Here is a 26,142-nt window from a genome sequence, read left to right as displayed (position 1 = left end):
CCTCACCCAGTCCCTCACACCAGTCCCTTCATACCTGTCCCTCACCCGGTCCCTCACCTGTCCCTCACCTGTCCCTCACCCGGTCCCTCACCTGGTCCCTCACCTGTCCCTCACCCGGTCCCTCACCTGGTCCCTCACCTGTCCCTCACCCGGTCCCTCACACTGATGTGAGGACACCAAATACAATTTATGTCACCATGCCTTTCTCTACCCTACCCTACCCTACCACCTGTCCTTCCTGCTTTCTTTTGCATGGCCAGCTCTGCCCAAACAGCGTTTATCTTAGGGTGATTCCCTTCCTCTGGGCTCCCACAGTTCTCGGCAAATCTCCACATCAGCATTTAACTTAAAATCCTCATGTCTCTGCCAGTCATCCAAAGTGCCCTGAGGTATCCATAAGCCATATATAGGTAATTAATTCAAGTTGTTCCATCCTCTCCTCAAAGTTTGACCTTTGTCTTGTTGAAGAAATCCTTCCTTATAACAAGGTCATAAAAATATTCTGCTTTTTCTTCTGGAGGTTTTGTGGCTTTGCCTTTCACATATAAGTGTAGAATCCAGCTGGAACGGATTGCTACGAGGTGGGGATAGGGGTCCCGTCTCATTTATTTTCAAGTGAATCACCAGTTGCCTTGACATCATTTAAAATAGTCCATCCCAGGCCCAGCGACCAGTGGTGCCTAAAGTGCCTGCATGTATTTGGGTCTGTCTCCAGGCATTTGATTTGTTTTCTTTGGTCAATTTATCTTTCCAAAGGATGCCAATCATGTAGTAATTTCTTGATGTGCTTCTGGTAAAGCAAGATACCCAACTTGTTCTTCAGGAGTGTTTTAGCTATTCTTGGTCCCTGCTCTTTGATATACACTTTCAAATCAGCTCATCAAGTTCAAACAAAATCACCCCAAAACTATTGGCACATAATGTAGAATTACATTGTCTGCAGGTAAATTTGAAAAGAACTGACTTCTTTGCTAAGTTGGTTTCCGCCCCCACTCATTAACAGTATATTCTTCATTTACTAGCATCTCCTTAAATATGTCTCAGTAACATTTAATCATTTTATTTTTTCTTTTATAATTTTTTAAATTATGTTATATTAGTCACCATACAGTACATCATTAGTTTTTGATGTAGCGTTCCATGATTCATTGTTTGCATATAACACCCAGTGTTCCATTCAACACGTGTCCTCCTTAATACCCATTACCGGGCTAACCCATCCCCCCACCCCCCTCCCCTCTAAAACCCTCAGTTTGATTCCCAGAGTCCACAGTCTCTCATGGTTCATCTCCCCCTCTGATTTCCTCCCCCTTCATTTTCCCTTCCTTCTCCTAATGTCCTCTGTGCTATTCTTTATGTCCCACAGATAAGTGAAACTATATGGTAATTGACTTTCTCTGCTTGACTTATTTCACTTAGCATAATCTCCTCCAGTCCCATCCATCTTGATGTGAAAGTTGGGTATTCATCCTTTCTGATGGCTGAGTAATATTCCATTGTATATATGGACCACATCTTCTTTATCCATTCGTCTGTTGAAGGGCATCTCGGCTCCTTCCACGGTTTGGCTATTGCGGACATTTCTGTTATGAACATTGGGGTGCATATGGCCCTTCTCTTCACTACATCTGTGTCTTTGGGGTAAATATCCAGAAGTACAATTGTTGGGTCATAGGGTAGCTCTATTTTTAAATTTTTGAGGCACCTCCACACTGTTTTCCCAAGTGGCTGTACCAACTTGCATTCCCACCAACAGTGTAGGAGGGATCCCCCTTCTCCACAACCTCTCCAACATTTGTTGCTTCTTGTCAATTTTTGCCATTCTAACTGGTATAAGGTGGTATCTCAATGTGGTTTTGATTTGAATTTCCCTGATGGCTAATGATGTTGAACATTTTTTTCATGTGTCTGTTAGCCATTTGTATGTCTTCTTCAGAGAAGTGTCTGTTCATGTCTTCCGCCCATTTTTTGACTTACTTGTTTGTTGGGTGTTGAGTTTGAGAAGTTCTTTATAGATCTTGGATACCAGCCAGGCAGGCATCTTTTTCATCTCCCTCTGTCTGCATATTCTAAATATTCTACCTCTAACTACTTCAAAGGTGTTCACTAAATTTACTTTGGGACTTAAGACCTTAATGGTGGAATATCCAGCACCAGAGCCACCTCCTAGGAAAAATATTCTCGGCGAGTGGGGTGGGGCCGGGGTGGGTCAGTGTGGAGAAGACATGATGTGGGGGGGGGGGGTTCCCTCTCCTAACCCCTCAAATATAGCACACTGTCTCTCACTCATGTGCTCTATACTGCCCCATGGCCCTATCCACTCACAATGATAGACAGCCTTCATACTTTACATTTTGCTAAGTACCTTGAGTTCACAATACTCAACCCTCCGGCATCAGGTGCATATCAGGTGAGAACCTCCAGGATATTTTTAAAAAGGGGCAGTCCCTGTTTGGTGCCCATTGCCCTGCTCCTTCCCTCACTAGGATGTCACGTGCTCCCCTTAGGACCTCAAGGGCAGGAAGTCAGCTTCAGCATTAGGTCATGAGCGGTTTGCGTCTAACACTTGTCCCCCTGTTCTATACACTTCCTTGCTGTTCCATGCACTTGTGTGTTTGGCCACATGGCTATTTTACCTTCTCTAGCACATGGGCAATGGACCTAACTGGATTTAGCTAAAGATTATTCAAAGTTTCCTAAAAATATTCTTCAATTTATATTTTTTCTGAATTGCTAAAGTAAGGAACAAAGTGGCATCTTCTGACTTCCCTCTATGTCTGGAGGAGAGTCCAGAAGCTTCCTCCCCACCTTCATCTGTGTCCTCCCCCCTCCCAACATCGCAGTCTTTAGTAGCATTAACCAACATTTGCATGAGAAGCTTTCCTTTCCACAGAGTTATTTTCAACACGTGCATCTGGTTTCTATCCATTTTTCCACAACAGGTGCATCTGGGCACGGTCCTCCCCATCTGCTTCCATGCCAGGCCTTCTCCGCCTCCCCGGCACTGAGTGATATCCGTTTCTCTGCTGCCACAACACCTTCTCAAAAGCTTCTCCTTTCAGACAGGAACCTGGCTGTGTAACTGAGGATGTTCTGCTCTCTGAGGACGCCCCTGCCTTCCCTGAAACTATACACGACAGCTGCATCAGATGTCAGACGCAGAGAGCCCGACTTCCCCACACTCGTGTGCGGACACCGGAGTCCATCTTATTGTTTTGAAATTTAATACCGGAAACATGTCTGTACTGGCCTGATTCTTTTTCTCTCACAGATCATTTCTCTTTTCTGAAAAGTATTCCAAGTTCCTCTTCCCGTCATGAGTAGAGAAGGAAAATTCAGGATGTGCGTTCGGCTTCCGAGTTTCCTCCGCTTCCTGAGGCACAGGCCCGTCTTGACACCTGCCCCGCCTCGCCTGCCCTGGGTTCTGCTTCGGAAATGCCTGGGTCCCCGGCTGCGCTCTCCCTCCCCCTCTGTCTCTGACTGGCACCTTCCTTCTTACCGTCATCCCTGTGCCTCGAGCCCCCACCCCATTTTCGAGAACACCCTAGGCTCACCCTAGGGTGCTTTTCCTGCTCCTCTGCTCTCTCCTGCTCCCACATGGCCTTCAGTCCTGCCGTTGACATTCCCAGGGTCTTGCACCCGAGCTTTGGTCCCGCCAGCCCCACTGCTTCTCCCTTTCCCACGGGGAGCTGTTCTTCCTCCTCGCCTCCGTCCATCACCCACACTGATGGTGCCACTAGGGGACCGCATGCCTCACTTCCCGCCCTACAGACTGTGCAGAGGCAGGGGCTTGGGGGGGGCTCAAGTGGGGAGGCGGGAAGGTGTGAAGGAAAAGCTGGCTTGTGGCCCCTGGGAGCAGCGTGCCCTTGCAGAGATGCCCGCACGACTGGGCGTCCGATGGACGGTCTTCCCGTGCTCTCGCAGGTGGGCAGGGCTGCTTGGTTCCTAGCGTGGGCTCTGCCTGGCAGCTTATCTCTGCTCTGTGTTCACAGTCAGCGTCACGGGGACTCCAGGAGGCGTGGGGCTGGGGCCAACACTCCTGTGTCCCACAGAGGAGCCCTGCCTGGCGGCCCTCTCTCCGGGTCCGGGTCTCAGAAGCAGGATCACCCTGTGCCTCCGGAAAAGTGCTGGTGCCTAGGAGGCAGAGCCGCCGTCCTGGGGGTCGTCACCGTCCATGTGACGGCACAGAAACCCTGGTCAGCTCTGAGGTCAGAAACCCCAGAGGTTAGGCTGCAGAGGATCCTTAGGACACCACCAGCCCCGCCTCGAGCAGGCCCTCGCTCTCGGGGAGAAACGGTATTTATGTCCCTTGCTAGTGAGGGAGATGGCCACATTTCATTAAAAAGTATAGCAGGACTTCGGAGGACACATAATGGCTGATTTAGATGGGACAAATAACTATTTAATTGTTCTCTAATTACATGGCAATTAGAATCCGTACCGTGGCCCCGTCCTTAGGTGTCTGTTTATGGGCTGCACGGAGCATGGCCGCGGTGCCGGCAACCACTACGAACACTGACAATTACAGAGCATAATTACCCGTGCAATTATTCTCTTATACCCGAGTAATTACATGGCCGTATTATCTGTGTATTACAATTTATTCATATACCTAATCACAGTCTCCTTTCACAAACTGGGACCTGGCCAGGAGGCGCGCAGCAATTTCCTTTTTTTTTTTGAAACTAACATAAAAGTCCTCTGATGAAAAGCTCGGGTGCCAGGCTGTCTGCGTTCAGCGCCACACGGTGAGATGGCCAAGGTCTGGGTGAGAACGTGGGAACTCAGCCCTGACACCAAGGTGGTGACGGCCAGCCCACCCAGCCTGGCCGTGAGGCTGCCGCGGGAGCTGTCCCCACTCGGTGGGCTCTCTGCTGCCTCCCCTGGGGGCCTCTCCGCAGGCACAGCCCTCAGCCGCCTGGCGCCCAGCACCGTGACCCACCCTGTATCAGGACCACCTGTTTTCTTATCTGTTCCCCCTTCCGGACTTTGCATCTCACCGTGGCAGGAGCCTCGAGGGTCTTACTTCTATCGGTACCACAAAGGGGTGGACGCCAAGCCAGAGGAGGGACTCTCATGCACCTGCCAAACGAGGCTGGAAGGACAGGCCCCATGGAGACCTGGCCAGAGAATCCCAATTATAGAGCCGGGGTGGGAAGAGGAGGAGGATGTGATGGATGAGCCGGACCAGCGACATCAAAGTTACCTTCCCTGGAGAATGGCAATCCCGTTTCCTACAGGTCCATCCAGTGGATCTTGCGAGGCAAGCTAAAAGCAATCATCGGGGTGACCAGAAATTCCAGGAACAAAGTAGCCAGAAAGAGAGGCCAAGTCCCTGGCAGCCAGTGTGACTGTGAGTGACATCAGAAAGCACAACCTGCAACAAGACGCTCCAAACAGAACAGACACAGCGAGAAAGCAAAGCGCAGTCATGGCCTGGGGGCAAAGAAAAGGCCGAGACACCAGCTGCTGAATTAATACCCCAGCCCAGGGGGCGGGGGGCGGGGGGCGGTGTCTCAGGCCAACAGCCTTTTCTTCTCAGTGGAGCCCGCGGTGGGCACAGACCCTCAAAGCTTCCGAGGGGGCCCCTCTCCCCACCACAGTGCCTGGACAGTCTCTGAAGGGCTAGGGAGGTGACAGCCCCACGAGTGTGGGTTGGTGTCCTACGGTCGATGCAACAAATCAACACAAATTTATTGGCTTAAAGCAGCACCTACATCCTATCCTGCAGTTCTGGAAGACAGAGTCTGAAACGAACCGTAGGGGCCTAAAACCAAAGTGTCGGCTGGGCTGGAGCCTTCTGGAAGCCACAGGGGAGAATCTGTTCCTTGAGTTCTCTGGCTTCTAGAGGCGCCCGCATGCCTTGGCTCCGAGGCCCCTCCGTCTCCAGAGCCTGCAGCGCAGTATCTTCAACTTCTCTCTCCCGCGGACTCTCCACCTCCCTCTTAAAAGAGGGCTTCTGATTACACCGGGCTCATGCGGATGACCCAGGTGAAGTTCCCCATCTCAGGATCCCTAACTTAGTCTCCCCTGCACTGGTAACACTCACGGGTTCCCCAGGATCGGGGCACGGACGCCCCCGGGGAGGAGCGTTCTTCAGCCCGCCACGGTGCGCAAGAGTGAACAGAGTGACCAAGCATCCAAGCCTGCTACCATCTACCACAGTTCATGGAGGGAAGCAAAAGGCCCAGAGAGGTCTCACGACAGGCTCAGGGACACACTGGCTAATAAGCCAGAGTGCTGGATTTGAACCTAGGACCACCGGGCCTCCCAAACCTTGCCTGATTCACCATACCCTGGCATCCTGTCAGACAGATGGACAAAGGGGCTTAGACACGTGGACGTTTTGTTTCCCCCTTGTAATCGGTGTGTGGTCACTTGGCACCCACTCCCTCTTTATTCGGTGAGATGATCTACTTCCCTCTTGCAGAATATCCAATCCCCCAGGGCAGACAGTCCTATTGGAAATACCCATCAAGCTTCCTGCCTTCAGGGGCGCCTGGGTGGCTCAGTCGGGTGAGCATCTGACTCTTGGTTTCCGCTCAGGTCATGATCTCAAGGTCGTGAGATGAAGCCCCACGTCCAGCTCCACACTGGGTGTTGACCCTGCTTAAAATTCTTTCTCCCTCCCCCTCTGCCCCTCCCCACCGCTCGTGCTCTCTCTCTCAAAAAAATGAAAATAAAAAGGTTCCTTACTTCAAAAGGGCAAGTTCAGATCTACCGAAGACCCAAGGGAGGGTGTCACTGGGGTTCCTGTTCAGCAGCTGTGTAGCTAGCAAGGTCCCTGCAAACTCCCTGCTTCCTGCCCTTTGCCAGCCACCTGCTTGGTCCTGATTCTACCTGACGGTTTTCCAGTGTAGACCTCTTCTGCGGCTGCTGGCCTGCAGTGGCTTCTGCTGATGGCCACCAAAGCCCTGTGGCTGCCACCTACCCTACTTTACCCACGGCCACATAAAGCAGTGGTGCTGAGAAGCTCGGACTTGCAGGAGCCCGCGCTTCCTTTGCCCACAGAAGTGCTATAGTCTGCAAACAGCCCCCCAGCAGGGCAGGGTAGGGCAGGGGCTGGCCCAGAACACAGGTGCCCGCTTCCCCCAGGCACGCTCACCTCCAGTCCCCCCCCCAACACAGCCCACAGCTGCTCACAGTGAGGGAGTCACTGTGGTTGGGAATCAAACATTTTCAGCCTCAGCTGCTTGAAATGCAAACATACACACACGAGAAACAAAAATACACAGACTCCCCATGGGTATAAAGAAGAGCTTCTATTTCCCATTGCCTGCAGCCCTTGCCCAGCCCTGCCGAAGCCGTCCACCAGTGGATTCGTGCTTCAGGTACACAGGATTCATTTCAGTCTCCAGGAGCAATACTAGAGCCCATCTTCCTCTCCCCGAACCCATCCCACCAGCCAGGGAGGGCTCCCACAAGCCCTATGGAGCTGTGAGCTGATGTGGTTCGTGCCAGTCAATTCACAGGCACGCGGGGGACAAAGCTGGATACGATGTGGTGCTGGAGCCCCTCACCCGGGAGTCCCACACACTCAGAAGAGATCTGTGCGGGCACAGGAAGGACGCAGCATGAACTGCACACCAACTACACGCTCGGGCCTGATGCTGGCCCTTCGTGAGCACTATTGCAGAAAGCTTCCAGCTCAGTGCGGACAGCCCCCCAGCTCCCCGCACCCCCACTGTCGAGGCGGGGCACTTCCACAGGAAAGTGGGCCAGCTGTGAGGTCCTTCTTTCAAGCTAAAAATACACACTGGCTGCTGAGTTGAAAGAATCAGGAAGAGGGAGTTTGAGATTCAAAACAAATTCCTCAAATAAGGAATGGGTTTTTTCTCACAACAAACTTAGAAGAAACTCAGCAGTAGCAGAACCAGTCACCGGCGTGTCTCCAGATGCCGGTGGATGTGGGCACATGAGCTGCTCTTGCTTCCACCTGCCCTTGTTCAGGGAATCTTGTCATCTGGTTTCGGGAACCAGCCTCCGCTCACTCAGTTCCATTAGGGTGGGCTGACCCCACCCCCAGAGGACATGTGACCAGGCCTGGCCAATCAGAGCATCAGCTCCCTCTGGCCACACTGAGGCTTCAGGAAAGGGACCCTGACCCAGCTGGACATCGGGAGCCCTCCCCCAGATCTGTGTGCGGCACCTATTGGGAAAAGAACCCCGCTCCTTCTGAGGTCCCAGTGCTAAGGATCAAGTGTGTCTGGGATTCCCAGAGATCATCATTCCAACCCAGTAACAAAAACGTGCCCGAGGCCGAAGCCAAGACATAGGAGAGCCTGGAGAGAGATGGGAGGAGGGAGACTGTGTCCCATGTCACTGAGAGCCCTGGATCAAGCTGTGCCTGAAGGAGGCTACCCCTGATCATCAGACACAAGCCATCACTTATGTCAATATGTTCCTCTTCTTGTCTGAGTAGTCTATGTTGCCTATAATCCCCGGAATCCTGGTTAACATAGCATGGGGTGTTAGGGTGCATATTGACGTGGTGGCCGGTTTGTTAAAGGTAGACAACTAGAACAGAGAACACTAGAAACGGAAGGCCCCTCAAAGCCCACATGAGGATGGACAGCTACTATGTGACATGAGCACTGCCTCTCTGTCCCTCTGTCCCTCTGGCACCCTCTCTGTCCCTCTGGCTCTGACCCACGGTCAACAGCACCGATCAATCAAGCCATTCTTTCCCAGTGAACTGACACGGCCCCCACATTCTTCCCTTGACCTCCATGGAGTGAAGACCAACTGTTGGAGCAGGTAGATGTGATAAACCTATTTCCAACCAGACTAACTCCGAGGGAGGTGAGGTGGCTTGTCCCAGCCTCCTCACTCACCCACGGGAGTACTCAAGATGGTACAGTCCTTGACTCATGCCTTCCCCGGTATCTGACGATTTCTCCCAGTATGGGCAGCCATACTTCTTGGAGAAGCCATAGGACTTGCTGAATTCCTGGATATCGGGGTATTCGTGTACGGGGGGCGAGGGGGCATGGTCAGCACCTTTTTAAATTAAAGAATACAACTGCCCAAGTTTAGTGACAAATGAATGCTAAGAATATACATACAAAGGACTTTTGGTGGCTTCCCTCTGTCTCACTGTTTTCCCTGAACCCTCCAAAGAGCCAGGGTGGCAGGGTGGGTAAAAACCCTTGCCTGAGTGGGGGTCCAGCCCCGCCCACTCTGGCACCACGCTGACACTGGTAGCTTCATCATCTCTGAGCCGCAAGCAGCTCTCCTGTAGGACAAGGACACCCATGGCACCAAGCTGCTCTGTGGGTTCGGTGGGATGATGACCAATGACATCTGCAACAATGTCATCGTCGGTCACCGAGTCGGCAGTGGCTCGGTGCCCGAATCCGTGCACAGCACACGGATAGCACGTCTCACTCAACCTCTATAGACAAGGCTCAGAGGGACTTGGGAAATTTCCTGAGTCCCAGGGCTGTCTTGTCCCGGGACCTGCATCTTCCCTGTGATGTGCGGGAGTGGGAGCCCATGGCCGTGCTCTGAGCCCCACCTTCCACTCCCTGGGCCACCGGTGATGCCTGCTGCTCAGGCCAGCACTACTCCGCCCGGCACCCCTGCCAACACACACCTGCCCCACTGCCCTCCACCCAGGCTCCCACGGTGCTAAGCTCCTTCCCTTCCCCAGAGAAGCCCTGCAGCCCTGTGTGTTCTTCCGGCTGTGGATGGTAATGGAACCGCAGAAGCGGAGAGGCCACCCGGCCCCATGGAAGCCGGTGGTGGCCAGCTCTCCAGGGGCCACAGACAGCGTGCTGTTCTCAGACCCCCCAGCTCTGGGGCCCTGGGATCCTGGCTGTGCACAAGTCTCCTGTGATTGCCATGGCGAAGTACCACACGCCGCATGGTTTAAAACAACACACATGCATCCTCTCGCGGTGACGCAGGTCTGAGTCCAGAAGCAGTCTCCCTGGGCTGCAGTCAAGGTATTGGCATGGCTGAAGGTCCAGGGCTGAAGGTTCCAGCATCCCTTGTGTTTTCCGGTGTCTAGAGGCTATCTGCATCCCTTGGCCCCCAGCACCTTCCACTGTCACAGCCCACAATGGGGTATCTCCTTCCCCCCACCCCCACCCGCACATCCCACTCCTTGCTTCCAGGGCCACATCCCTGCTCTGACCCTCCTGCCTCCCTCTTACAAGCCTGCCGGGCCTACACGGGGCCCACTGGACAACCCAGGACAGTTCCCCATGTCCACGTTCTCCATGTAATCACACCTGCATGGGCCCCTTTGCCGTGTGAAGTGACACACTCGCTTGGGGCTGTGGTCCCCGGGGTGTTAGATTCTGCACTATCTTCAAAAGAGAGGGGGAATCCAGAGTTTCCTTCCCTCTAGCTTTATCAGTTCCAGAGGCCCAAGGCCCAGGAGACTGGCATTCCAAGAAGCGAGGCCCCTTTCTCTCCCCTCTCCCACAACAACCTATGGGCTTTAAGAGGGAGTCATTTTCCACGCATTAGCTGAACTTTCAAGGGGTTCACTCTATTTCTGAGACAAAAGCCTCCGTACATCAACAAGCCCAACTGAGCCATTTTTCTTCTGGACAGAGAAGGATGCCTAGCTCTCAAGGGAAATGGAAAGCTTCAGTGATTGGAACAAAAGGCCCATTTAGCCCCATGCCCACCTCCCAGCTCCCGGCAGGGCTCCACTCTCTGGCCTGTCTCCCCACCAGGCAGGGGCTCCCACCCCTCCCCTCGTAAGTCACAGACCTGGAAGGATCCAGCTCAGCCTAAGTGCTGAGCCGAGGGTGGGGGTGAGGCTTAGGAACAGCAGGGTGCTCCAGGGGCCCCCGCTTTGCTCTAAGAGAGCTGGGGACACTGGGGATCAATACCCCACCCCATCTGCCTCCTCTGGGCCTTCACGCTACCCCTAGGTCTGCCACCTCCCCAGGGCCCCCCATCGCAGGCAATGGTACCCCATTGACCCACAGCTTATCCCAGAAGGCTGGGGGCACCACCTAATCCCAAACTGTCTTCCGACCCTGTCCCTGCCCCATGCCATGACATCCCCGCACACCCAGGTTCGGACTCAGCATCTCTCACCTGCCCAGAGAGGTGGGCAGCAGAGGGGGGACCCTGGATCTCCCCACTCTGTGCCCGGGCCCCTTCCTCCTGACCCATTCTCGGACACTGCTTGGGCCCGGGGAACAGGGAGCGGGCTGGCCAAAGCACAGAGACAAAACTAACTCCTTGCTGCTTAGGACACTGGAAACATATGAACAGACGCTGGGCTTCCCGAGACCCTGGACGCGGGCGTCTGAGGACCCGGCAGGATACAGCCTGGAGCAACACTGAGGTAGGGCAGTTGCTCTCCAGCCTAGGCCAGACCGGCCACAGGTCACCAGGCGCTTGTGAGACAGGCGCTTTGTGAGCGCAGAAGAGGGTTTGCGGGGGGCCGTGTCCACAGGACCTGGGCTAACCTCACCTCCCTCCTGAGCGCGCCAACCACAGCCGCCCCTGCCAGGGCCCCAGATGGGCTAACAAGGCAGGGGTGGGCCAAGAGGTCTGCGGTGGGAGGGGGGCGGAGCTTCCGCATCAGGAGGGGCTTCCACGCCGGGGAGGGGTGGGGCTCCACACGGGCGGGGCGGGGGGGGGGGGCAGGGGTGGGGCTCCACACCGGAGACGGGTGGGACTTCCACCCCAGTTGCACCTCAGAGCTGGAGACCAGGTTTGTAGGCTAGCAGGCACAGGAACCGAGTGGAGGGCAGAGAGAGACAGAGGGGGAGACAGAGAGACAGCAAGAGAGCTCCTGGAGCCGAATTTGAGATCCGAGCAAGAAAGGCTGACCTACACAAGTAGACCAGAAAAGACACCCAGATGCAAAGAGCAGAACACAGTGTGACTTTTGTCCTAAACACACTGTGATTGCCCGAGGAAGCAGACAAGGTACAGGCTGTGGAACAATGAAGGAGCCTGGGCCCCACTTGGCCACAGGACGCAGGTGACGAGGCCGGGGCGGTGGGGGGTGAGGGCCAGAGGCAGCGCGGCCAGGTCTTCCTGGCGAGAGTTCTGAGTCCAGAGAGCTTGACTGAACGGCAGCACCAGGATCTGACTCAGCTCCAGGCCTGCACCCTCTCCCTTAGGTTCCCTCCCACGGGAGGGGGCAGCCTTGTTGACCCCCAGGACAGGCTGCTCAGAGGCCGCGCAGGGCAGTACGAAGTGGAAAGGGTCACCTGGGCCTGGGGGCAAACCCTGACTTGCTGCTGGGTGGTGTGGGAGGCCACCGCACCCGTCTGGTCCTCGCTTCCCTTCACCCGCGAGATGCACAAAACCTTACGTGGCAGGGCTGTGGCAAGTCTCCAAGAGAACACACGGGAAGCTCCTTATACCAGAGCCGACTGGTGAAGGGCCTTCGGAAACTCGGGCGTTCTTGGTCATTATCGGTGCTTCCCCTGCTGAGTGGATTTCTGGCTCTCTGAGACACCTTGAACTTCTTGAAGGCAAGATTTTGTTTTGATTCATCTCTCCATCCTGAGTGCGTGGCACACGGCAATTCCTCAAAGCATCTCAGGTGAGTGAGCAGAATGAGCATATGGACGTATTGATGGACATCTTGTCCCAACCCAGTGCTTCTCAAGCTAGAAGCCATGTGCACCCCAGGACGAGGCAGGGGCCGGGGGAGGGTGGCATGGTGCTGGCTGGGCCAGGGGGTCCCAGTGCTTAAAGTGGGAGCATTCTCCTGGGTCATCAGGTTGACAAAGACTTTTTGTTGGAAATGTGCATGTGTGTGTCATTTTAGTATTCACACCAACACTGATGCATCATGGAGCAAAATGAACATTCATATGAATTTCTGATATAAAGCACGACGCTTGGAAGCCATCCCATGCCCCAGTCAGCGCCCGCAGGCCATGCCTTCAAGCCTTGGCCCCGTGGGCCGTGGTGTCTGTGGCCAAGTTAGAAATACGCAGCTATCCCGACCTAAGGTAGGGATTGCAGACAGCACGGAAGGCCCATGGGGGATGTTTGGAGACTGTCAGGGCCCCAAAGGCCTGAGGTCAGGCCATGACAAGAGCAGAAGGCCCTACCGATGGGCAGCGAGGCCATGGAGCTCTGATTTTACTGCAAGAGAGACAAAAATAAAAGGGAATTCATTTTGTAAGACAGGTTACAAAGTGGTCTCTTGAGAAACTATAAAGTGCTGCTTGGTCTGTAATTGTTGGTAAATGGACTCCTAATAGTATTCGCATCTTCCTGCAAAGTCTATCCATTACCCTAACAGAAGAGGGAGACGCGTACCCACAGGCGCCCCTGCAAATAAAGGCCTGATCTTCTCCCAGATCAGACTCACCCCAGGACAAATCCTCTCCACTGGAGGCTGACTTGAGCCCCGTTTCTTTTCCTCCCACCATGGGGATGGCTGAAGAATCAGGAAGCCGTAAGTGAATGAATCATGCAGTGCAGTGAGGAGGAAAATTTTGCTTCATGGGAAGTTAGAAATCTCTTCCCCTGAAGGGCAGCACCCCAACCCCAGCCCAGCCCATGACGTCTGTATTTCCCGAATCCTGGCTGAGCGCTCAGGGCTGTGCCCGGTTGAGGACCTGGAGGTGAATACAATCCGGTCTCCATCAAGTGATCTGTCCAGGCTGCCCTGTTTCCTATGATGCTCCTTCAGAAGTTCCGAGACCAGCCAGTGGCTCCCCGATTCTTCCCTCTACCTTCCCCAGCCTATTCCCCACCTGGGACTTTCCTGCTCTCAGTGCATTCAAATCCACATCACATGGAGCCCGTCTCCTGCAGGGGCAGCTCCGGGGGCCCAGCGCCACCGCGTTCCTGGCCCCCATCTAAATAGTTCCCATGCAATCCTTGCTCAGCTGTTGGACCCTACGTGACAGCTTGGAAACGCAGGCAGGGACAGCGGACATAAGTGCCCATGGTTGTCCTGCTGGTGAGCGGTGCAGCCTGCTGCCCGGAGCTCAGGCCTCTGCTGGCCGCCTCCCAGCCCTGCGGTCACCCAGAGCCTCCAGTGGGCCGTGCCCTTCCAGACAGTGGGATCTGTCCCCAGCCCCACTAGGTACCAGTCCCGCCTCTTCAGACAGAGAAGCTGGCACTTCATTCTCTAGACTCTGAGGCTCAGGCCACCTTGTTCCCCAGACGAATGACTAACTTGTTCTCTCGACACAGGGAGGTGTGGGGAGAAGGCGGTGACCCGCCCCTTCCAGACACCTGACGGGGCCCTCATTCCCCGGGCCAGGTCTTGTTCCCTGACAGACATGGCTGATAGCCGCCACCCCGTGTGAGGATAAATCACCCCAGAACCAGTTCCTACCCTCACAGTCTCAGGGGGGTGGTAAGGAGAGGGCCTCCAGCATTTCTTTCTAAGGACAACGGTCCTAGGAACACCTGGGGAGGGGGCGTCTGCTTGGGCCAGGCCCTGTTCTGAGCACTTGACAAGAAGCACCTCATTTCACCCCATCACCACAACAGTGTAGATACTACCACTATTACCCCCATTCCAGGAGGAGAAACGGGGAGCCAGAGGTTCAGAACAGAGCTGGTGGGCTGTGGAGCTGGACCCAGACCCAGGCCCAACACTCCAGCACGAGAAGGAGAGGCGTCAGCCTCCAGGCGGCCTTCCTGCCCAGCTCACACGTGCCGGGACTTCCTTCTGGTTCCCAGCACTCCCAGTCTGCCCTGCTTGGCACCCCCACGCTGCCCAGCTCCCACGACCCAGAGGCAGGCAGCTGCCCTCCCTGCTGTCCCTGCCTGCCTCCAAGACAGACGCCCGTCCGTGGGCTAGTGCGTGCCTCAGTGGGCCTATCGGCACCTTCAGCCCCACCAGAGGGAGGGTCAGTTCGGTCCTAAAGTGTGTGGGTGAGGGGCTGCTGTGTGAGAGATCAGAGACAGGACAGAGGCCGGAGCCATCTGTAAGCTGGACCCTGCCCGCATCCATGACTTGGTTTCCCTGTCTGGGGTCCAGCGGGAAGCAAGGTCCATGCTCTAGAAGGAGGAGGGCCCGTGGGCTTCCCTTGGGGGCCAGGGGGAGGGGGCCGGGGAGACTGATTCCATCCAGAGGGGATGTGGGTGGGCAGGGCAATGCGCTGGGAAGGGGGAGAAGGGGAGCTGGCCTCCCTGCAGTCTACCCCCCAAATGGACGCGGTGGGAGTTCCCGCGGCTGCCGTAACAAGTTACCACAACCGAGTGGGTTAAAGCAACAGAAATGTGTTCCCTCACGGTCTGGAGGCCAGAAGGATAAAACCAAGGGGTCGGCAGGTTGTGTTCCTGTCTGCAGGCTCCGGGGGGAATGCCTTCCTGGCCTTTTCCAGCTTCTAGAGGTGTCCCTCCTCTGTCCCCAGCCTCTGCCCTCACACCTGACTCTGACCTCCTGCCTCCCTCTGATGCGGGCCCTGTCATGACATGGGCTCACCTGGAGAATCCAGGACAACCTCTCAACATCCTTAACCGCAGTTGTCAAGTCTCTTTTGCCATGTAAGGTGACAGTCCCAGGTTCCAGGACTGGGAAAAGGATACCTTTGGGGATGTACTATGCAGCCCTCGCCCCCCACAGTGACAGTTATGACCAGTCAGCCCCATTCACAGATGAGACACCTGGGCTCAGAGAAGTGAGGGGACCTCAGGGAGGTGCCCTCCCTTACTGGGGGACACGACACAGCTGGACTGAGTTCAAGGACACCCCAGCCCAGGCACTGTCCCTCAGGCCCCCTGCAAATGCAGGGTGACCACAGCAACCCCAGGAAGGAGCCCCGGGCTCCTCACACACAGGCCCTGAGCAGGGGTTGGGGGGGCTCTGGCAGATGCAGCGGAGCTCTGGGGGTCACTCATCCAGCAGGAAGGCAGCCTGGGGGTCACTGCTGCTGACTGCCATACTCATACATTCGTTCATTCCATTCTTTCAATGTCGGCCTAGCCCCGGGGCTGCCACAGGTGCCCACCAGACCCAGCCTTCTACCCCATCGATACATCGGTCCTCAGGTAACCTCTCACGGGCCAGGTGGTCCCATCTGCGTTAGAGATGCTGCCGTCTCCCTGCCTGCGTCCCCGTCCCTGCACTGCCTGCCGAGGAGGCTCGACCAGGTGCCCCACTCCCCCAGGGCTCCACGCATCTCCCGGTGGCCCACACAGATGTCACCTGGGGCCTGTCCCAACGGCCCTAGCCAACCTAGAAGCCCCTTCGCTGCCCCCTCCCCCACTACATGCATCACCTTCCTATCCACCCCTTCTACAGGCCAGGAAACTGAGGCTCAGAGGAGCCACATCCCTGGCTATTGTCACCACCGACCCACCCGGCCTCCAGTAAAGGCCTCCCTGACTTCACGGCCTCAGAAACCCCGTTCTGTGCCTTCCCTCATTGCTTCTGCTCTTCTCACTTCCAAAGGTGGGTACAGCCTGCGGGGCCGGCCCTGGCACCTTCCCGGGCACCTGAGGACCCTCCTGGCCGGTGACAGGCAGAGAATGTCCCGGGCTGTGTCGCCCTGACCTTTGGTTTAAAGTCCCCAGAGCAACTGTCAGTGCCTGTGGGCCAGGCTCACGCCGAGCAAGTGCCAGGCTGTGGGTTCTGATCCCTGATGTCACAATTCTCTGTGCCAGACGGGGTTACCTCCCCTTTCCCGCGAGGCACCTGATCCGCCCAAGTAAGTCCCTTCCCGTGACACGAGTGGCTCCTCCGAACACAGCCAAGCACACAAGGCCTCTCTGCCCTTGTGCTGGGGTCCCAGGTGGCCGGAAAGCAAGCACGGGTTTGCAAATGGGTGTTTGCACAGAACCTGGCTGATGGTGGCCGCCTGGGAAGAGCTAGGGTCCCGATTCCACAGCCAGGCAAAGGGCACTCAGGGGACATGCCCAGACCAGGAACACAGAAAGTACAGCTCGGATGAAAAATCGAATCCAGATCAAAACCAAATAAAAACACCTGCCCAAGAGCGCAGCTGCTCACGCGGCCTTCCAAGGACCCCGAACCCAACAGGGATTCCTCCTCGGTCCACAGCGCCCACCGGCCCTGGCTGCCGTCCGCGGGGCCCGGAGAAGACAGAGTCACCCGCACAAGCACACACGGCCTTCCAGCGACCGCCCGGCTGGCCACTGAAACACGGTCGTCAGCACAGACCTGGGAGGAACCAGACAGGGTGTCGCGGGACACACCGTGGTTGGAGGCCCGCTGCCAGAGCCCAGCAGCGCGGAGTGGGCAGCTGCCCTGGCGTGCCCCTTACCTTTCTCTTGTTCGTCGGGCAAATGTAGAAGTTGTCGATGACCGTGGTGACACCGGGCTGGAGCGTGAGCTTGGTGTAGGACGTCCCGAAGTCCGAGGACCTGGGGGGACAGGACGACAGGTGTCAGCAAGGGGTCCCTCCAGATGCAGATGGGTCCAGCCCACATGACAGCCAGCACGGGCCGCACACCGGTGTGGGCACAGCAGCCAAGACCACGTCCCCTGGCAGCAGCATGCCCCAGGCGACAGGGAGGAGACGGGGCTCCCTGGGTCTCGAGCGCTCGCTCGGGTCTGGCGCGGGGTGTGGAGTCAGTGAACGCCAGCCAGTCTCCCCACGCGTGCCTGTCTGCGAAGGGCCCCTCGTGTGCCAGGCACTTCTGTGTCCTTCCATCTTCTCGACTCCCCGAGAGCCCTTAAAGACGAGCTCACTGTGTCTCCCTTGCAGAGCCCCCAAGGACGAGGAGGATGGCTCAGAGCAGGCAGCTTCCCGCCTGGGATCGCTCAGCTAACCAGTGCCTGACTCGGGAGGTGCGAGCTGGCCCGAGCCACTCACGCCGGCACCCTGTTCGCTCTGGAGAACGGCCCTCACCGTGCTGAGGCCTCCCAGCGGCCTGTCTGCTTCTCTGTTTCCCTCTCCCGACCCTGAGCAGCTCCGAGGAGCTGCACCCTCCCCCCGTGGCCACACAGAGCTGGAGGACGGCAGAGGACGGCAGGCAGGACAGAGCTCCGGGTGCCCCTGGAAACCAGGCCCCCAGCCCCGGGTCTGCCGGCGAGCCCCCCCACCGCTGGCTCCATTCCAGGGGCTGGCCCCTCCTCACCTGGGGGCCCACTCTCCTGGCCGTAGCATGAGGGGTGCAGGACAGAATCTCTGGCTCTAAACCCCCTGCCCACCGGGGCGAGAGGGGGAGGGGTCATCAGAGTGATTTCACATGTGTGGTTTGGAAGCAACTGATACAGCGGGACATGGAATTAATTCCACATGGAAGCTTAAAACCTCCATGACCCTAAAACCAATGTTCCTTATTATCACCCCATTAACATGTGCTATGATTACAGAGCAAGGCTGGCCGTGAGCCCCGGGGTGGCCAGGCCCGTCTGACCCTAAAGCGGAACATCCAGGATGTCGGATGTCCCCATCAGGAGCGGTCAGGAGAGTCAACCCACCGAGGGGACAGGGCCAGCAGCGGGAACCCCTCGGGCCTGGGCCTCCCTGTGATCACCTTGTGTGTCCTCACAGCTGAGAGCCGCCTGCACGAGCCGAGCCCCAGGGCCGCGGGAGTCGGCTGGAAGCCTGTCCTGGGGCCCCAGCAGCACCCTCCCCCTCTGGGGGCTGGACGAGGCAGTGTTTCTCAGGCTTGCCCAGTGTTGTCAGGGCCTGGGGGCCAGCCTGGGGCCGCGGAGCATAAATGCCTGCCCTGCCAGCACGTGTCCATTGCCTTCCCCAGGTCATCTTTAGTGCTTTCTGCACACATAGACTTCCTCCCCAAATCTTCAAGAGAAACCGGAGCTCCGGGAAGATGGGCCGTGTTCATTGTCTTGGTGCCTAGTGGCCACCTGTCCACCTGTCCCTGGAGGCCAGGTCCCTTACCAGCCTCAGGGCCACAAGACCCTTCCCAGAACACGACAGAGAGCAATACCTGCCCCCTGACTCCCAGGGGGTTCTGGTGGGGGCCAGTCCCCTCCCCAAGGTGGGTCCTTGACTGCCCTTGGCCTCCCCAGAGAGACTCTGCTCCAGCGAACCAAGAAAGCCTCCCTGGAGGGGTGATTAGGGACGCACTTAGTCTCCAAACCTCAGAGAACTGATTTGCTTTGGGAAGGAGGGAGCCAGAGGCCCATTAGCAGAGGAGTGATCCAGAGACCCAGGGAATTCGAGTCTCCACGGAAACCAATGGCTGTGTTTCTGAGCTTGATACATGGAAGGGTCCTCTGAGCCTCTTGGCCCCTCTGCTGTCCCTACCACCACCAGCAAGCTGAGTGTAAGACCTGCCCGTGGATTCTGCCTCCCAGATACCTTGCCACCCACCCCTCCCCTCCATCCCTGACACCCACCTGCCTCAGCCCAGGTGCTTCTCGAGGATCCAGCCTCTCCCCCCACCCCCACCACCACCCTTCCCCCTCCCGGTCACAGGAGCCTGCTCACACCTGCTCACTCCTAGGCACCTGCTAGTGTGGGCCTGCAGGTGGAGCAGGTCTAGGGGGGCGAGGGAGCGAGGGTGATGAATAAGAAAAATATAACAGCATCAGGTATGATCAGCGCTAGGCTGGAGGGGACACTGGGACTGCTGTCTCAGAGAGGCAGGGAAGGCCCCTTGGACGTGGTGATGTTTGGGCAGAGACAGGAAGGAAAAGAGTATGTGCCTGGCTGGGGGAAAGCGATTTGTACCTGGCTAAGTAATGTCCCCCCCAAATCTGTGTCCATCCAGAATCTGGCAATGTGACCTTATTTGCAAACAGGGGCTTTACGGATTTAAGTTATGAGGAGGTCACACCGAAGTAGGGTGGGCCCTGATCCAATGACTGGTGTCATAAGAGGGGGGGAATTTGGACCCAGGGACACACAGACACACAAACACACATGGAGAATGCAGACAAGGGATGCCAAGGACTGCCGGCCACAGCCAGAGGCTGGGAGACATGCTCAGAACAGACTCTCCCCAAGATCCTCTGGAAGAAACCAACCCTGCCAACACCTTCGCCCTGGACTTCCAGCCTCCAGACTGTGCACAATAAATTTCTGTTGTTTCAAGCTAGCCAGTGTGTGGTCCTCTGTTACGGTGGCCCTAGGAAACTAACACAGCCTTCCAGGTAGAGGGAACAGCAGGTGCAAAGGCCCTGAGGACAGGCTAGCTCTCCTTCCTGCTCTTGGGACAGGGAAGGAGGGATCTGTTTGAACCAGTCCACCACTGCTTCCAGCTACTGAGGCACCAGGAACTGCTCACGCTGCAGGACAATGCAAATCCGGTTCCCGTTAGTCATGAGCCCCAAACTCCAGGCCTCTTGCTGGAGGCTGAGGCCCTCAGTTCACTCACTCACTCACTCCTCTGTCCAATATTTGTTTAGCTCCTTAAAGCTTCCAGCTCCACACTCCAAGTGGGAATTCAAATGTGTTCCCTGGGTCAAGTTCGGTCATGGCACGCGTGTTTACGGAATACCTACCGTGTGCCGGTCACTTCCTCCTGCCGTAAGCAGGACAGACACTGTCCTGCCCTATGGGGACGACAGGCTGGCTGCTGAGAGAGACAGAGCAGCCCCGCATTCCAGGTAAGCAGTGATGCCGATGGACATGTCCAGAGAATCTTGGGAGACCCTCCGGGGACGTGAAACCGACCTGGCCAGGGGCCACCCTCGACTGCCCTGCCCCCAGCTGCCCGCACCACCCATCTAACCACCCACCCCACCCTGACGACTCTTCCTGCAGAATCATTCACATTTGGTGCCAACATGCCCCCCTCGCCATCCCTCTCCATCTTGCAGCTGTCCACGAGGGGCCTCCGCGGGCTATAGGCTCAGAGGAGGCGGAGGCTGGTACAGGCTGGGCGGGCTTCATCAGGACTGGTGAGCAGTTTCCTGCAGCTGATGTAACACATTACCCCAAACTTAGTGGTTTAGAACAGGACAGATCTATTATCTTACAGTTTGGGAGGTCAAAAGTCCAAAACAGCTCCTTTCCTCACATCCCCGGCTTCTAGAGGCACCCACTCTCCTTGGCTGGTGGCCCCTCCTCCACCTTCAGAGGGCATCCCCCCCACCTCCCATCCATTGTCACATCCCCTTCCTCTGGAGTCTGCCCCTCCCTTCGCTGTGCCCCCAGGAAGAGTGTGGGACATGGCTGGAATTCAGGTGCACAGGCTTCAGGGCGAAGTTTCTTCAGAGAGCGGGAAGCAGGGAACGAGAACACAGGGGAGACTGAGATGCTGCGCGCGACCCTAGTAACGGGGTCCCGTCCCCGTCCGTGTCCCTCCGATCGCTCCCCCACGCTGGCTGGGTGTCTGCCGGCTCCCAGCTGCACGCCAGGCGCCAGGACACAGCCAGACGGGCTCCCAACACTCGGCAGGTAAGAATGCCGACCGCCAAGGCCAGCAGTAAACAGCCTGACCAGCTCGCCTCGCAAGGGGCTGGCCTGGCCCCCGCCAGATCCCCACCTCTCTGACTGCCTGTCTCTCGGTAGACCCCCAGTGTAGGCGGGGGACGAGAATGGAATTTATCACCGTGAATAAGTCCGGGAAAGAGAGGCTGACTGGCCTCAGTGACCAGCTGGTCAGTGGGGGCAGGTCCGAACCCAGACCTTCTGACCAACCCGGAACCTAACGCTACCTCCTCCTGAAGTCTATACAGATCACGCAGTGAGGACAGCAGTCACCAGGATCCTGCAGGAATCCACAGGCTGGGCACACAGGGAGCACTCAACAAATGCTTATTGGATTCCTATGGAGGTGCTCTGGGGGCAGACCTGCAGGCTCTGTGACCTCAGGTGAGCAGGTTTCCCTCTCTGGGCAAAGAGTTTCCCATCAAAAATGTGGGGCTGGGATGTGCTCATGTCTGAGCCCTGGCAGCGGCGGCCTCCATGGCCCTACCCCCACACGCCCCTCCTGAGCTGCCCCAGCGACCCCCGAGCCCCTCCCTGCCGTGCCCTCCCCCGGGGTGACCTTCCCCACAGCGCTCTGCACCCCCACCACCTCCAAGTTCTCCTTAAGTGCATCTGGGAGTGCAGGGAGTGATTATGCCAATCTGCATTTATTCAAATTAAAAATAAAAAACCCAACTCTAAAACTGGGCACACAGAAACAGGAAAGGCAAGCTCAGTTGGAAAGTCACTCTTTGCAAGTCGGCTGCTTAATTGCTGAGTGTTTGTACATATTCACTTTTCAAAAAATAATTTAATTGAGCCATTTTCATGCTCTATAATTATTTCATTGGCAGGGCCATATGTTCGGCTCCTGCCCCTCCCCGTTGTGCGGATGAGCCCCTACCTCCCACCCATCTCCTCCACCCGGCTAGCTCGGAAAACCACCGCAGCTGTGAGTAGGGGGCGCCCACCTGCGTGGCTGGTGCTCCCCCAGGTGTCCAGCCCCGGGTGAGGCCGGGACTCCGAGATGCACCTTCTTTATCTGTAAAAGGGGCTGATGACACTGATGTCACACACCTGCGTGAGGGAAGAGCACGAGGTAGGTTCGCGGTCGTGGCAGGTGCAGTCCCCGCCTCTCTGCACCCCCCGGGGGAAGATGTCACAGCAACTCCACGTGGCCCCTCTCTGGCGGAAGGTGCAGGTGTGTGTGGACACCCCTGCGTGTCCAGTGAGTATGAGGCTGGATAGCTAGTTTGTGCAAGCACACCCCGAGTGCCCCTGTTAGTCACTGTTGAGAACGTAGAGATCCTGCCCTCCCCCCAGAGTCCCACCAAGCAGGATGTGCCGTGAAATGTGTTGTTCAGTGTTCAAGGCCGGGGGCTCCGCGGGTGCCAACCCAGAGCGTCGCCCTTATAACGGAGAGTGTGCAGGTGGCAGGCCCTGAACTCCGTGCGAGGAGGGAAAGGCCGCTGATGCTTGCTAGGTTAAGTGGCTCTGGTATGAAAACTTGCTGCACGTTGATCCCAGCAGCAGATGCTCAGTCCAGTCGGCCGCTCCTGGACTCCCTGTATGTCAGTCCCCCGCAGTAAACCTGTGTCTCGATTGCTGTCTCTGGGTCTTTTCTTTGGCCTCACCAGGTCACCACCCCACCTGGGCTGAGAGTCTGCTGGAGCGCGGCTGCCCAGACGCTGAGGATGCTGACAGTTTGCAGAGCATCCTGAGGAGACCCCTGTAGCCAGTCCAGAGGGTCCGAATTACCATCTGCACTTGACCCATGGGGAAACTGAGGCCCAGCTAGGGAAGGGACTTGTCCAGAGTTGTACAGGGATCCAGGCACCCACCGTGGGCTCTCCCACCAGACAAGGTGACACACGAGAGGCATGCTTTCGCGGCTGACGTGGGTCTGAGCTTGGGTGGGATTCCAGCCGGGCACAGCGGAGTGATGTGCGGTGTGGTGAGAGGGAACGGACACTGAGCCGCCTTCGCGCCGGGGCCATTCTAGTTCTCAGGCACTGACCCCTCAGGGGACCCACAGACAGTAGGCTTTGATCTGCTGCCCGGGTCTGTTAATATATGGACTCGGGGTGAGCAGAAGAGAATTGGGGCAGTGTGGGGCACTTCTCAGGCTGGTCAAGTCATTCAAGAAAATTCCAGAATGTGGCTCGAGATTCTGAGTGTGAAGTGGAGAGTCAGGGGCCAGCTAGGTGGGTGAACTGAGGGGGAGAAAAGCAGCCCCGTCCCCAGGGGGCGCAAAGCCTTGTGGGGCAGGGAGTCACCCCAGTCTGCTGCAGCCGCTGGGCAGGATCTGGAGAGCGGGCCCCTCCCACATGAAAGGCCCTGGGGAAGGGGGCGGTTAGTGAAACCACATGCTCACCCCGCACTGGACTCCATGCTCGGGACGGACACACAGACTCGCTGACACAGGAAGGCCACGTTCGAACAGGAGCATGCCTTCCCATTTTACAGATGAGGAGACCGAGGCTCAGGAGGAGGAAGTGACTTTTTCGTACTTAATCACAGCAACTACAAAAAACGCAGGCTGTCCCCTGAGTGGAGTAGTGATGTCCCCGAGGGGTTCACGAGGCACCACGCGGCTGGACTTTCCGACTCCATCCTCTGGAGGAGCCTGGTGGGCGGCCCTCGCTAATGGTCAGCGGTTGGACGCTGCCCGTCCCAGTCAGGGGGCTGAGCCACTATGATCTCTGGTTCTCATGGCTCTTTCAACACAAGCCCGCTTTACACCCGCCGGGCTGTGCTCCCAGCAGGCCAGGAGGGCTGGTGTCCCCACGGCCACACGATGCTGGAGCCCACCTCTCCCAGTCTGTCCCACGAGGCCCGTCTCCCAACCAGCCCTTCCACGTGGGGTCCCAGCCACCCCACCCCAGCGATGCTGGTCCTCTGCCCCCACCAGTGTCAGGTGTTCTGACACTCGCTAGTGGAACTCTCCAGAACGAAGCTGGGCCAGGCACCTCTCCCCACACCTTAGGGATGGGAGCTGGTGCATGGCCTGGGAGCAGATTCCCCTGCAAGGCAGCTCACACGACACCTCAGCTCAGGCTGGCTTCTGGCCACGGGCGTTCATTACTCCATAATGAGCATCACATCCTTTCCAATGAAGCCCTGTGTTATCCTTAAAAATTCCTGACATAAGTGAATGCCCTCAGGGGCGCCTGGGTGGCTCAGTCGGTGAAGCATCTGCTTCTGCTCAGGTCATGATCCCAGGGTCCTGGGATCGAGCCCCGCATCAGGCTCCCTGCTCTGCGGGGAGTCTGCTTCTCTCTCTCCCTCTCCCCCTGCTTGTGTTCCCTCTCTCGCTGTGTCTGTCAAATAAATAAATGAAATCTTTACCAAAAAAATAAGTGAATGCCCTCAGTGGGAGAGGTCTTTTCAACAAACGTTTCCTGAGCGTCAGTTACATGCAGGCTCTGTGCTAGGCGTGGCATGAGACCTGGATGGGCAGGGGGCTTCGGCAGTGGGTGGTGCCAGCTACTAGCTAGCCTCTAGCAGCCGGTCTATATGAGCTGCTCAGATCTTGGAATGATCCCACACCAGGTAGTCACCAGGCAGTGCCCCCGACCCCAGGAGTGCCCCCCTGCTGCCCGGGCCCCTCCTCCTGCATGCCAACCCTCCCAAGAGCTCCTCACAGACCAGCAGCATGGGATTAACCCCCCCAGGGCAGGGGGGCCTCCGGGATCCTTTTCTGGGCTGTGCCCAGGTCCACTCTGAGGGAGCAATGCCCTTGCCACATCTTTGTGGAACAGCACATGGTGCTGCCTTTAGGGGCCCAAAATCCAGTGTGGGGGGCTGAAGCATGAAGTGCAGCCTGAAGATGAGCTTCTGGAGCCTAGAGTGGCTTCCATGAGTTCTCAGAGCCTGGGGTGCTGGCCGCTCCCGTGGAGCCCAGAGAAGGTGCTAGAAGCCTGCACGGAGCTCTGAAAAGGTCGGTCTATATGCTCTCATGGAAGCCTGAAAAAGGGGGCTTGGGGGGCCTCGCAGAGAATCTGGGGGAGCTGGAAGGGGGAGGAGGAGGAGGAAGAGGGCCCCAGACAAAGGGGATCAGGCATTTCAGGAAGAGCCCCCGGGCTGTCGGCCCTGAGCGCTGGTCAGGGGAGCTGGGTGCCCCATGCAGCGGCAGGGAAGGAATCAAGGCCCCAGTTCCAGGCAGAAGCGAGAGTGGCCGAGGCCCACAGCCTTAGACAGCGGAGTCCAGAGGAAACACAAGTAACACACTACAGCCTTCGTCCCGGCCGGGCCGCGCGTGCCCCCGGGTGAAGACACTCGGTGGTTCCCCCCTCATCTAATCTCCTTCCGGCCAGTGACTCTTGGTACAAACAAGGAAACAGAGTCAAATGGGTGGTCATTTGTTGGGACTCATCAAAGACGAAGCTAGGCTTAGGTGACCCCAGGTCTCAATAATGCATGCCCCTTCGACCAGCTTCTGGCTCTATGGAAAGGAAGGGGACACGGGACACCATGGCTCAGGGCTGGTTTTATTTCTGGAGGTTTGAACATGGCACACGGTAGGACCTTTGCAATAGCTCTCTTTCCAACTGAGGAGGGCGGGGAGTCTTTAGAGCTGATTTCTAACCATCGGGGCTAAATGAGGCCTGTGTCCCTGGAAAGGCCCCACGGTCACCTGGCAAGGCGGCCTGCTGCTCACCTTGGCACATGAGACCCCGTCAACCTCCCGCAGATGTTCCTGTTTTTACAGCCGTTCTGCAAGCCCTCAGCTGGGCACGCTTCCAGGGGCCGCGGTAGGTGACCAAGCCATCCCCAGCCCAGGCCACAGGCCAGGAGCAGTGGCAGGTGCGGGGAGGGGAGGTGTCACTCACCCCAGAGGCTGCTTGTGACAGGCTGTCGCTGGGACTGACACCAGGTGGGATTTCCTGAGAAG

At 57.1% G+C, this 26,142-nt stretch overlaps 1 protein-coding gene across 1 annotated transcript in view; it reads right to left on the bottom strand.

Annotated features, from left to right (window-relative positions):
* Window positions 1-26,142, bottom strand: part of SORCS2 (sortilin related VPS10 domain containing receptor 2) — a 448,292-nt gene that overhangs the window by 155,102 nt on the left and 267,048 nt on the right. Inside the window, exon 3 of the mRNA XM_035005356.1 lies at window positions 17,184-17,283. Coding sequence (XP_034861247.1) covers window positions 17,184-17,283 — 100 coding nt within the window. The remainder of the gene's footprint in view (window positions 1-17,183; window positions 17,284-26,142) is intronic.

This window comes from Mirounga leonina, unplaced genomic scaffold, assembly GCF_011800145.1.
Source record: "Mirounga leonina isolate KUSES-001 unplaced genomic scaffold, KU_Mleo_1.0 Mir_129, whole genome shotgun sequence".
Classification (NCBI taxonomy): Eukaryota; Metazoa; Chordata; class Mammalia; order Carnivora; family Phocidae; genus Mirounga; species Mirounga leonina.
The sequence above is the reverse complement of the archived record's forward strand: the minus strand, read 5'-3'. Positions and strand labels throughout refer to the sequence as shown.